This window comes from Ictidomys tridecemlineatus, chromosome X (genome assembly GCF_052094955.1).
Source record: "Ictidomys tridecemlineatus isolate mIctTri1 chromosome X, mIctTri1.hap1, whole genome shotgun sequence".
Taxonomy (NCBI): Eukaryota; Metazoa; Chordata; class Mammalia; order Rodentia; family Sciuridae; genus Ictidomys; species Ictidomys tridecemlineatus.
In genome coordinates, this window is record NC_135493.1 from 26,859,519 (window position 1) to 26,872,857 (window position 13,339).

Below are 13,339 nucleotides of genomic sequence, written 5' to 3' on the forward strand. Positions count from 1 at the left end.
TTGTGATTAGCGTGGGTCTTGTGTTTTTTTCCTTCTAAAAGTAGCCTAAGATTATTGAGTCGGCAGTGGGTTTTACATGTGTGAAACCAATGTTAATTTTGTCCATTATAAAGTTAAAATAATACTCAATGCTTTGTATTATTAGCAGTAAAATAATTTCATAGCTATGACCATATTCTATATATTCTTTATCAATAATGGAAATAATGGTTTGTTATTGTTCCTTGGTATTAGTAATATTCTTTCCTTTTGTTACTGGTATTCCCCATGTAAGTAATGTTAGGGTTCTTTTATGAACTACTGTTGCTTTCTATACTAAAAGAGACACAATGAGGTTAACTGTCTATCAATAGCCATTTTTATGATTGTTTTAAGTTAGAGATATTCAATGAGAAGAATATACTATTCTGTACAAGCTTGTTAATTGAAATTCAATTTTTCTCTTTAATGATATTTCTCTGATTTCAGTTATAAGCAACAAAAATTCAATTTGTTAAGAGAAGAAAATGAAGGTTATGCCAAGCTGATTGCTGAATTGGGGCAAGATTTATCTGGAAATATTACTAGTGATTTAATCTTAGAAAATATCAAATCTTTAATAGGTAAGATATATACACTCTATATGTTAAGTTTTTTTCACCCAGTGAATAATATCCATAAAGATAAAAGGCTTGTATTACATATAATTATTTTTATTTCAAGAGAAGTGTCTAGCTTATACTTTTAGTGTTTTATCAGTAATTATAAAATTTAACATGGTATTCCTGAAAAATCTTTTTGTTACCTGTTACTTATGTGTTTATATTAGTTATTGTTCTTTCTAGCATGTCTGTATTCTTAAGTATTTCTCAGTCATCTTATAGAGGGCAGAAAATAAACAAATGTGAAAACTTTGTTTATTTTCTTCAGTGCACTCCTGAAACCTCGGCATCTATTGGTTCTTTTGGACTTGATTTTAAAAAATCTCTTTAAGGAGACTTTGATGCACATTATCTTTATAACAGCCTCTTGCAGAATGTGTGAAAGTGTAACAGATAAGAGCTGTGTTATTCTCCCTCCCTTTTAAGTAACATTTCTATAGCATTATTTATTTGCATTGAGCATTTGGAGGGTTAATTTCTATAAAAAGGTTGAATGAATCATAGAAAAATAGGGTAATCTTGATTTTCTGAGGGCAGAAAGATTTTCTGTTATTATTTCCTAGGTGTTGTGTTGTTTTAGGGAAGATTTTGCAACACTATGCTCTGTTAGGTTTTGAGACCTGCAAGAGGAGTCTTATTTCCTGCTTATTGATTTTTATCTTGTAGAATGCTTTCCCCCAGCTTCTTGGTGGTTCTTTGTTTTTGCAATTTATATGTGCTTAAGAAAGCTGGTGGTTTAATCCATATCCCCTTCCTCCAATGCTTTCTGTAAGCACACAAATAAAATTATACTTATTACAGTCTTCCTTGTTCTTTGGTTTGGCTTTTGGTAACCAAAAAAGTGTAGAAGGTAATGCAACTTTTTCTTTGAAATACATCTAGTTCTGGCAGTTCTGCCTTCTTTGCTACTTCTGCTCTGTGTTGATTTAACATCAGGATGAGTGGTTTTCTAGAGTGGCAGGACTCTTGCTTACCTGTTTGGCAGTGACTCATTTTTAAAAGTTCTCCTATAATTATTCTTTTCTGTTCTTTCTAGGGTAAGCTCTACATTTTCCTTACAGTAGTTTTTAAAATCTCTTTTGAGAAGCTTGTTAGTACTGTTGCATTATTTGTCTTTCCTGTATCTTGTCATGTACTTAAGATAGTATTCCCTCCATAAAAATACTGTGGTATGTAAGCTTCTCAGTCCTTTGTTTTCACTGTTGACATTTTTATTTCTTCTGGTTTTTTTTTTTGGTCCTTATGAATTTATACCTTTTTATTCCTTTGTTAATTTTGGGCAACAGTTCAAAGGGATTTGCTTGAAGGTGTATTTTTATCTAACTGGAAAATGTACATTACTTTTCTTCAAATTTGCTCTCATAGAGAGCAGGATATGTTACTATCTCTGAAGAACAAATGTGACAATTACCACCATAAGTTCATGACATATGTGGATATTCCATGAGTATAAACAGTTTGATTTATTGGGCGGCCTCTTTGCTCTAACCCATCAAGTATATAGACTAGATGCACTCAAAATAGCAGCTCTTGTAGCCTTTCTTGACTACCCCTGTCAATACTTCCTGTTGTTCCCTGATCATTTTTCTTTTTAGCAATTACTACCTTATAATGTACAGTCAGCCCTCTCTATCTCCAGATTAAACTAACTGTGGGTTAAAAGCATTCAGGGAAAAAATTAAAACAGTACTAAATGTCTAGAGACTTTTCTTGACATTAATCCCTAAACAATACTGTGTGATACCTACAGTGTATTAGGAACATTATATATATTTTATGTTGTCTTAGATATTATAAGTAATCTAGAGATGGTTTAAAGTATACAAGAGAATATATGTAGGTCATATGCAGATAATGTTCTGTTTTATATAAGGGATTTGAGCATGTGTAGATTTTGATATCCTTAGGTATTCTGGAACAGCCTCTCTCAAATACTGATGGACAACAGTACTATGTATTTTATCCTCCTTGTTCCCACTAAATGTATACTCCATGAGGACAGCATTTTTTTCTGGTCTGGTTTGTTTAGTACCTTTTCCTCACTGCTGGTATGTGGGTGCTAAATAAATCCTGGGTAGAAAATGAATTACTCCTTCTCCCTTTCTTACAGAGTTCATAGTGGTTCTTATCTCTTCCCTGACTTGGAGAAATTTAGAAAGTTTATGTCCCTTGCCCAGTCCTTGTTTCTCTGTGGCAGATGACCTCTCATTCCCCATGGTTGCCTGAGAAAGGAACTTTTGATGTGAAAATTGATGTCAAGACTTTAATTCCAATGAGTATGCTTTTTAGTGTATGAATTTGTTAAGATTCCTTCTCATTGCAAACTCCATCTTAGACCTCATCTCTTCTGACTAGAACAGCACACTAACAAGGCATCTTATTTTTCATAACATCTTCAGATGGATTTATCTGTGTTTATTCCCACTAGTTTCTCTTTCGGAGCCATCTAGAAAGGTGTAATACCTTCCACAAAACTATTTTATATCCGCTCTCCTTCACTAACCATTATCAGTTTGTTAATGAAGGAGAGGTATGTGTAAGCTAGGTGCACTTACATTCAGTGTACATTACTAGAGATAATGTAAGCTAGGTGTACTTATATTCAGTGTACTTGGTTTGATAGAGAAATCCTTATTTATTATCCTTTATCTAAAAGGCAATTGTTTGCTCCCTAAAAGATTGTGGCACAGCAGAATGTTTATATCTTGTTTGACAGCCTGGGGCTATTTATTTACAGCATGTGCATGCAGAGAAGCAGAACTATTATGAATCTGTAGGGTGGTTGCAATCTCATGTATAGCACTAAATTTGAATGACTTACTAAAGAGCAATCAAGAGTGATTAGTAGACTCTTGATCTGCCAAGTCTCATATAGATCCTGTCAGGTGGTTCTTGCATCAGGGTGGCAAAAAGCATCTTTTTAGAAATTAGAGGAAAGAATATTAGAGTTGGGCTCCTTTGGTTGAACTATTAAGTATACTACCCTTTTGGATGCCCTTCAAAAAATCAAAACATCTTGTTATATGCCCTAAATATATGCAATAAAAAAGTGATTGATAGGTATTCTTTCCTTCTAAATCAGTAGTTAGCAATTTTTTTTTTGTAAGAGGTAAGAGTTTTTTTTTTCTTTAATTTTTTGGGGTCATGTTTTTTGTTGCAACTACTCACTCTGCCATTATAGGGTGAAAGTAGCCACAGATAGTACATAAATATGACTGTTTCAGTGAAAGTTTTTTTTACCAAAACAGCCAAATGGATTTAACCCACAGGCCATAGCTTGTTGATTCTTGATATATCCATATATCTATATATATCTATAAAGACATATAGATATATAGATATATAGATATATCTGCCTAAAAACTAGTCGTGGAGCTACTTTACTTGAGCTTAGTTTTGGAGATTAAGAATGATTCTTCTTTGGTTTTGGGGTTAGCAGTTCCAGGGTGTAGTTGTCCTAAGCTCTAATCCTTATTTTCTCCTAGAATTAAGAGTTCAGAACCTTCATTTGTTGCTTGGTGTCTAAAGTTGTAGATCGCCTAGGAAAGATAGGGTCTTTGTCCTTTTAACTTCACCAGTTCTCTTGGTTTCTTGTCAAATGATCAGAGAAATATTGAAAACAAAGTAATACCCCAAGCCAAACAGTTCCCCCCCACCTCGGGAAGATTATAGTACACTTAACCCCTTTGACTAATTATTTTGAGAATAGTTAGTATTTAATTATCTTTGAATTAATTTGAAAACTGGTCCATTTAGCCCATATTGTCATCATGTCAGCTTTCTCCTATTCCTTTGAAAGGGAAGTTATTTGTCTGCCAGCTTTACTTAAAAATCGGCTTTATTAAAATTTCTTGACTGTATGTTAATAAAAAAGTCATTTTTTCCTTCTGCTATGAAACAGTGATTAATGTTTTTAAGCATAGGCTTTTAAAAAATAATACTTTTATTTTATTAGCTATATTTTTCTGCATCTTGATTTATTTTTTTTACCCTGAGATGCTTTTTTTTTAACAAACACTATTTTGCAGAAATAGTCTAGCATAAGTTTTTTTAACGTTGAGAGGTGATTTAACAATTCCAAATATAGTATTTCCTATCAGTTTTTCAAAGCTATTAACAAAAAAGTTTTATTCTACTTTTAAATATATCAAGCACTTCTAAATATCTAGAACTAGATATTTTACAAAAGAACTTGTCTACTATGCACATAGCACTGGTAAGTAAAACTGCACATATGGCAATGGTTATAATATGAGGTTATCTTCTTTTTTTTTTAAGAGAGAGAGAATTTTAATATTTATTTTTTAATTATTGGCGGACACAACATCTTTGTTTGTATGTGGTGCTGAGGATCAAACCCGGGCCGCACGCATGCCAGGCAAGTGCGCTACTGCTTGAGCCACGTCCCCAGCCCCAGGGTTATCTTCTAATACAACCATTTTTTCCTTGAACCTTTCCCTCCTCACTTCGTTCTTTCTACTTTCATTCCAGTGGACAAGTGTAGGCATATGTAATATTTACAGATGGCTGAACAAATTCATATCCAGAAGTCATTTATAGAGTACAAGTTTTCCTATGAATTTCAACACAAAATGTACAAAATATACTAATTTTACTAACTACTTGGTCATATATGGCAACCTCTTTACTATCTAGAGACTAGATGTTACAAAACTGGGACTCATTTGTCCATTATATGTACTATATAGAGAGCAAAACAAAATGCACAAAACATGCAGAAAAAAGATATCTAAAAATGTTCAAGTATGAACACATTAACATACTACCTGTTTGCAATTGCTTCCCTCCTACCTCCTCCACATCATTGAACAAGTGCAGACAGTACTATACTGCTCACAATGGTGGTTTAACAGTTCTATTCCCAAAAGACAATATTTCATAGGAATTTTAGCAGAGATATTTACAAATATCTCATTAAGTATTATTATCTTATATATGAGATATCTCTTATATTTTATTATTAAAATATACTTTACTATCTCAACATTTAATATACAGTGGGTATTTCTAAACTTCTAGAGACAGTAGATGTTTTTAAGTACGGACTCAATTTGTTTACTATGTATCTGACAGTCTTGAATAAACTGTACACATGTAACAGTCGTTCTAATTTGAAAATGTCTTCAAAATATGAGTATTATGGTCCTTGATCTATAATCAAGCCTAGATTTTTATTAGCTTGTTTCTAAAGGAATTCTTTTCATATTCCAAATATTTCCTTTTGTTAAAAGCATGGTTTTTCAATCTCATAAGGTCTCTTCTGTCAGGGATATGATGATTGAGCCTGTAATTTTGTTTTCTTTTCTGAAATGTGTAAATTGAACATCTCTCCTAGTCATATTTACAATATTATCTTGGTCTATTATTGTCCTGCTAAGAATTTCAATTTGACCTTATTCCTACAACAACCATTGTCAGTTTAATCATATTTCTTGTCTCTAGTTGTATTCACTCTAATATAATGACCATCTATCTGGTCCATCTTTGGGGAAACTCCAGGTGTTTTGCAGTGCATTTCTTTCAGTATCTATCATCCAAAATGTGTGAACTCTCCTTGAGGATAGAGGGACCTGGCACATAGTGGATAGTTAATATTTATTTAAATAAATTAAGGAATCCCTAGCCATTACAGTTTGTCATTTGTTTATTTTTCTGCTTGTTCCCTTCTATGGTTTCCTGATTGTTCCTCCAAAGGCATTGTGTGTGTGTGTGTGTGTGTGTGTGTGTGTGTGTGTGTGTGTGTGTGTGCGCGCGCGTGTGCACATTCCTTAATATAACTGGTGGTAGAGGTAGGGAGCTAGCCTTATGATTCCTTACAAGATCACTTGTCTATTGATCCTTGGAGTAGAGAAAAACCTTTATAAGATGCCTTAACACAAGAGTGCCTATCACAGCCACCATTATAAAAAAGTATTTTTTGCATAGTCAAGTTTATTGTTATTAGAGTCTCATTATTCATGAAATAGGTTAACTGTTACCTAACACATTAAGATTAAAAAAAAGATTTTCTAAACCTTCAGTTTGGCTACTTTTATAAACAGAATTTATTGGACTAACTTAAAATACTTGAGGTTAGTAGTTTCCAGTTTTTCTTTTGTGAAAGCTACAAGGCTGATATCTGTTATTTATTTATAAAAACACATATCTCTTCTTTCATATTGCTGCCTTAAATTGAACCTAGAAAGAAATGGTGGTTAACAGCATAGATTACTGATAGACTACCCTTGATGAAGGAATACTATTAAATAGAACATGTCATTGGTTCACAGTTCATAAACTTCAAAGTAAAGTGAATGGAATGCTTAAAAGATTTCCATCTAACATTTTGCTCTTCTACTCCTTAATCACAAGTTTTGTCTATGTGGCTTAATGTGTGACTATTGGCCAGCTGGTTTTGAAAATTTTATTCAGTCTCTCTTTGGTTCTCCATGATAAAGTGTTATTCCTTTTTAGTGCTTTTATATTATTTGTTTTTAAAAATTCTTGCATGACACTGGGGATTGAACCCAGGGTCTCTCACCTGCTAGGCAAGTGCTCTGCCATTGAGCTATAGCCATAGCCCTAGTGATTTTGTATTACATGAAGTTGTTATAAGATTGGAGAATTTACTGGGTCTTACACAATCTGTTGTCAGTGTTATAGCAATTTGATTGTAGTTTTTCAGTTTCATTGAGGCATAATTGATGTACACGTCTGTGAAAACAGTACCCAAACAAGATAGTGCATATTCCCGTCTTTTTCCTTCAAATACCCTCTTATCTTTTGGTATTATCTTCCATTCCTCCTCCTTTCCTTCTCCCCAGGCCACCATAGATCTGCTTTCTGTCATTTTAGATTAGTTTGCTTTTTCTTATCTGGCTTATTCAGCATTATTACTATTTTAGCATAATTATTTTTTCTGTGTTGGTGCCTGTATCAATAGTTCTTTCCTTTTTATTGCCGAGCAGTATTTGACTATGCATGCTACCCTTGTATTAGACTATTTGTCTATTCATTCACATGTTTGTGGACATTTGGGAGTGTTTCCTATTACAAACAATGCTGCTATGAACATTGGCGTACAAGTCTTTGTATTGACACAGATATTTCTTTCTCTTGGGTAAGTAGCCTAGGAACGGAGTAGCTGGGTCATATGGTACATTAACTTTTAAAGAAACTGCAAGTTTAGCAAAGTAGTTGTACCATTTTACATTGCCATTAGCAGCATTTTGGAGGTACAGAGGGAGGCAAAATATTTAGGAGTTTTTTCTCCACGCTTTTGAAAAACATTTTTGAATAACTTGCAAAAACTTGGAACTCTTATTGGTAAGATATCATATTTTTGTTCTTTTTTTCTTCCTTAGTGTGAGAAATTGAAAAAAAAAACAGTGTGTTAAATGTGTCACATAAAAGAGGGAAAAATACTTGTATTTGGATTATTTGGTTTTCTGAGTGATTGGTAAGATACTAAGAAACAGATGTTAGTATGGCATTAATAAAATAAGTGTGGAGTTAGTAGAAGTAACTCTGAAGATCCTTTAAAAAGGTTTTGGGCAGGAATACGTTTAAGAGTTTTCTTAAAAATTCCTTCAGTTGACTATCATGAATTTATAACTTCAAATATTTAACCTCACATATCTCCCTAAATCCAGCACAGTTCTTTACTATTAGAAGAAACCAGTGTTTCTTTGCTGGCCCAATGATGTGGTTAGTTTGCATTTAGGGGCTTAATATCTAATGAAAAAATACATAATTTACAATACTAGAGTCCCATTCAGCTTTATACAAAGCATGTGGGAACTGAAGGAACAGCACATGGATATCACATGCTCACTCCAGGTCATAAGAATATGTTTTATTGAAAGGAATGGTATATAGAATTGCTTATAGTATTTACATTATTTCTCTTTTTTTGCCATGTGCAGATGGTTGAATTCTCATAACTTAAATGTTTATATGATACAATTTCACTATAATATCATTGTGGTAACAGCTGAAGCTGAATTCATATAGAGTTAAAAAACAGGGTAGGGAGGTTGGTAGGAATGTTTATAAAGATCAGGTCCAATTGCCCCTTTTTAGTTCACACTAGGAGATTAGCATGGATAAGTAGCCAGTGGACACCTAGTCAGTGCCCCACCCTTTCCTTCCCATGCTCTACCTAAGTTGGTTGTTTTCTTCCTTTTTTTCTTGTGTCATCTAAACTCCTTTGTCATTCCCCGATTTCCTAGGTGTTCTCTATCTCTTTGGTATCAGTAGACTACCACTTTTTCCTTTAGGATGCTAACAAAAAACTATCAATATAAATCAGTAGTACAAGTATATTTTGTAGCTTTGTTGTATATGTAAGATAAACTATTCATGATTCTAAAAATGATAGTCCAATTTCATGAATCTAAACTGTAATCATATATTGGTGTTCTACATACTTTTCCCTAAAACATTTTTCAAAATTGCTTTATTTGCCTATTTTGCTAAGAATTAGTAATGTGGATCTCTTTCACTAATCTGAGTAATCAAGAACTGATGAGATAGTATGACATAGAAGCATGTTTATTTGACTAATATCACAGGATTTAAGCTCCAACCCAGTTCTGTCATTAACCCATTCTATGATTCTGGGCAAGTCACATTCTTATCTGTAAAATGCATGGTGTTCTTATAATTTTGGAAGTTATGAAGATTTTCCTCCAGAAGAGGGGGAGTAAACTAAAAAGAAGTTGTTTTTGAAACCATTTTTATCTTGCTATATGTTATCCCTGAAAGTTAATGGCTTTTAGTAGAAATGTCATATAATCACTTTTGAATTTGTGTATATCTCATTTGTTACAGGATGCTTTAATCTGGATCCCAATAGAGTTTTGGATGTCATTTTAGAAGTGTTTGAATGCAGGCCCGAACATGATGACTTCTTTATATCTTTATTAGAATCTTACATGAGTATGTGTGAACCGCAAACACTGTGTCATATTCTTGGGTTCAAATTCAAGTTTTACCAGGTAAAAAAAAATATGTATATACAGATTAAATTCATACTTTTATGTATATAATTTGAGTTTCATTTATAAATGATTTGTTTCAGCTCTGATTTATTTAAAGCAATGGAGAGCTAATGATGCATCATAATGAGTACCATCCTAGTAGTATGAATGATGTGGTATGAAAGCATAGAGGAGAGCATGATTAAATTTTGTCTCAGAAAAGATGGATTCAGGGAAGACTTTATTGATGTAACCTTTTTTTGACCTGGTCTTTAAAGAATAAGTAGGAGTTTGTTATGAGTTTTCTACGCAGGAGTGGTAAACAGTGTGATAGTGAAGATGTGGTGGTGTGAATATACATAACTGATTGAAGGAATGGTCCAGGTCTAGAATGTGCCTGGATTATAAAATGGGAAAAGAAAGGACAGAAAATGACTCTGGAAAGGTAGGTGCACTTTAGTTGTCATAGGCCTTGAATGTTGTGTCAGATTAGAATTTTATTATATAGAAAATGGCTATTGGAATTTTTTATGGACACGAATAAGTACGTGAGGCATATCTTACATAATTTTTCATTGAGTCTCTACAAAAGCTGTCAATCTAATCTATGCCTCTGGTTATTTCTTTCAAATTCATCCTTCATATTATCACTGTTATATTCTTAAAAGATTTAATTGAGGTTCAAAAATCTTTGCTTAAAAGCCTGGGGTTGTGGTTGAGCAATAGAGTGCTCACTTAGCAAGTGCGAGGCCCTGGGTTTGATCCTCAGCACCACATAAAAATAAATAAATAAAATAAAGGTATTGTGTCCGACTATAACTAAAAAATAAATATTTAAAAAAATCTTTGCTTATAGGATGAAATCCAAATGTATATGTGTAGCAGAAAAAGCTCATCAATCTGGCACTGTTCTTTTTTCCTCAGACTTATCGTAGTCATTTTTTTCCCTTAAATCTGATATTCTAGTCATTATCAAATGACTAGCTATTTCCCACATTTAGTTATAGACATTGCTATGAACTTTTGTTCATGCAGTTCCTTATAACTAGAAAACCCTCTTTCTTTTCTTCATCTTGTGAACTCCTATTTATTCTTTAAGAATAAATGTGCTACTTGCTCTATAAAGTCTTAACTGGCACTTTACCTATTCAGAATTAGTCATTTCTTAATATGTATTCACATAAAACCTGACACACACATTTCTAACACTTCATCAGGTTACATAGAATAAACTTTTCTTTTTTTTAATATTTATTTTTCAGTTTTTGGCGGACACAACATTCTTGTTTGTATGTGGTGCTGAGGATCGAACCTGGGCCACACGCATGCCAGGCGAGCACGCTACCGCTTGAGCCACATCACCAGCCCCAAATAAACTTTTTTTTTTTTTTGCCAGATTGTGAGCCATATAGGGCAGATTCTATGTTTTATTAATGTCTGGAATTAGCCTATGGTGAATGTTTATTAATTGTAAATGTGTGCTCTATGTTTTATGAAGATAATTCTCTTGAGAGCAGGGAATATTTTAATTTAATAAGGCCTTCACTGTACTTTTGGTATAGCTTTGCTAATGTGCCTACTTACCTGGGATAATCAGCTACTCAAAAAATTCTCATTCATTGAATGTTAATTACATCCTGTTGCTTTGCTAGACACTGGTAGTACTTTGCTGAAGAGGAAGGTCCATTCCCGTACTCTTGGAGCTTGTGTTTAGGATAAAAAGAATGATATAGCACCTGCTGTCTCTGCTTATCTTTTATTTGTGTATTCCCTCTAATGGTCCAGGAGATAGAATGCTCCAGAAGATAAAGCAGATCAGAATTCAAAAGCATATAGCTTTCAAGCCCAAACAAGGTGCATGGCAGCGTTTTGGGCAAGAGAGTACTATACATTTGTTTAAAAATTAGCAATGGCAGGGTGTTCCTTTTCCTGTCAGGAGCCTGAGAAAAAACTCTTAGTTTAAGGAAACAGAGTTTCAAGTACTTCATCAGATTTTAAGAGGCAGCATGATTGCTTTGGGTTTGAGAACATAAAGCCAACCTCTGTGGCAAAAAGGTAGCTAACATTTAATTTTGGGCATGATTAATTAGAATATATGTTAGGGTTTTGGATACTGTAGATTTTAGAGTATATTACAGTGAATAATGATGAACTATATAACATCAAGTTATTTAAGTGGTTGGTTTTAGAATAAAAAAATCTTATGAAAATATTCTTATGTAGCTTTTTTTTTGAGCGGAAGTATACTGGAGAAGTGCCTGACAGTTTTCAAATAATCCTTTTTTTTTTTTTTGTAGATAATGGGCATTGTTTTTCTTAATAAGAAGTATCCATCCAAAAAATATCTGATTTAAAAATAACCTATTATTGGAAGGAGTGAGTCTCATATTGCTTTAAGTAATACTGGTCCACTGTTTCTGTTGCTAGGAACATTTTTTCTATTGTTAAGGTTGTTTCTGTTCTAATTGTTAACATTGTTTCTATTCTAATTGCAGTAGAAAAATTGTTTCTATTGCTATTTTTTCCTTGTGAGAATCTGTTGTATCCAGGGCCACTAAAGGTAGGGAAAGAAATATCAGGGATTTTAGTTATTTTGTATGGGAAGAAAAGTAAGGAAAGCTATGAAAATCAAAAACTGCTTAGGAAATATATCCTTGAGAATTGGCTCCCAGGCATGTATGGTCAACCTGTACTTTGCCTAACTCCACCATACCCCTTTTCCATGACTTCCTGAAGATGTTTCCTCTCCTTTCTACCAACCCATATTTTGACCAATTGGGAATTGTTTGGAACAGCAGGCTTCTGTAGGCAGAACTAAATTTTCCTACTATGATGTTGGCAAGAGGGATTTAATTCTAATATCAACCTGTGATACTGAATGTTTTGACTTGGAAGAGTAATAGAAGATGTAAGCAGTTTTAAAGCACATGATCATTTTGAAGAGTAAGGGCAGGCACATCTCTGTTCCTCTTACAGGGTTAAGGGAAATATAGGGATAAGGTAAAGCACAAAGAACAGTAGGAAAGAAGTGCTACGAAGCGTAAGGGTACTAAAAGGCAAGTTTGGCTAGAGTTGTTTTGCCACAGGAAAAGAGATTGTGGCTCTCATCTGTGTCTCAACCCCTTGATTTCTGGTTCAAAACAGTGTTAACATGGTCAAGCCCTGTTATGCTTACCCCAAATTCATTCATTTAAGAAATGTTGATTGAACACCTCTTGGGTACTAGGTGCTGAGGCTACATTTTTTTCTTAATTGAGCTCATCTCTTCCCCACTCCACAGCATTGCATAATATTGACAAGGCAAATCCCTAGAAGACTCTACCTTTTGGATTTATATAATTGCTTTTTCACAGTTGGATTAATTTGTTCTTTGTCCCTGTATTTCTTATATACTTGGAGTTGAGTCTAAAGGCTTGATTATACTGAGTAAAATGATTAATGACAAAAATATATGGTTATAATGTTGTATATTGCATAACTCTAATGACTATCTTTAAATGATTCAGTAATGGTGGCAGCCTGATGCCTCCATTATACAGTGACATTCCCCTTCTCATCAGTAGCAAGGTAAATACTATGTCATCTTGTGAACATTCAGTTTCTTATCAACCTTTTGTTAAATGGTTTATAATCCATGGTTAATCCTTTCTTGAGCCACATTTTTTTTCCTTAGAGGTTCTAAATTGCTGATTTACTAATGCTAATTTACCTCTATAA

At 33.5% G+C, this 13,339-nt stretch overlaps 1 protein-coding gene across 10 annotated transcripts in view; it reads left to right on the forward strand.

Moving 5' to 3' along the window:
* Thoc2 (THO complex subunit 2) overlaps positions 1-13,339 on the forward strand; it is a 123,453-nt gene that overhangs the window by 35,896 nt on the left and 74,218 nt on the right. For all 10 annotated transcript variants that reach the window (XM_078034308.1, XM_078034311.1, XM_021722374.3 and 7 more), the window contains 2 exons: positions 469-602; positions 9,474-9,640. In XM_078034308.1, coding sequence (XP_077890434.1) covers positions 469-602; positions 9,474-9,640 — 301 coding nt within the window. The remainder of the gene's footprint in view (positions 1-468; positions 603-9,473; positions 9,641-13,339) is intronic.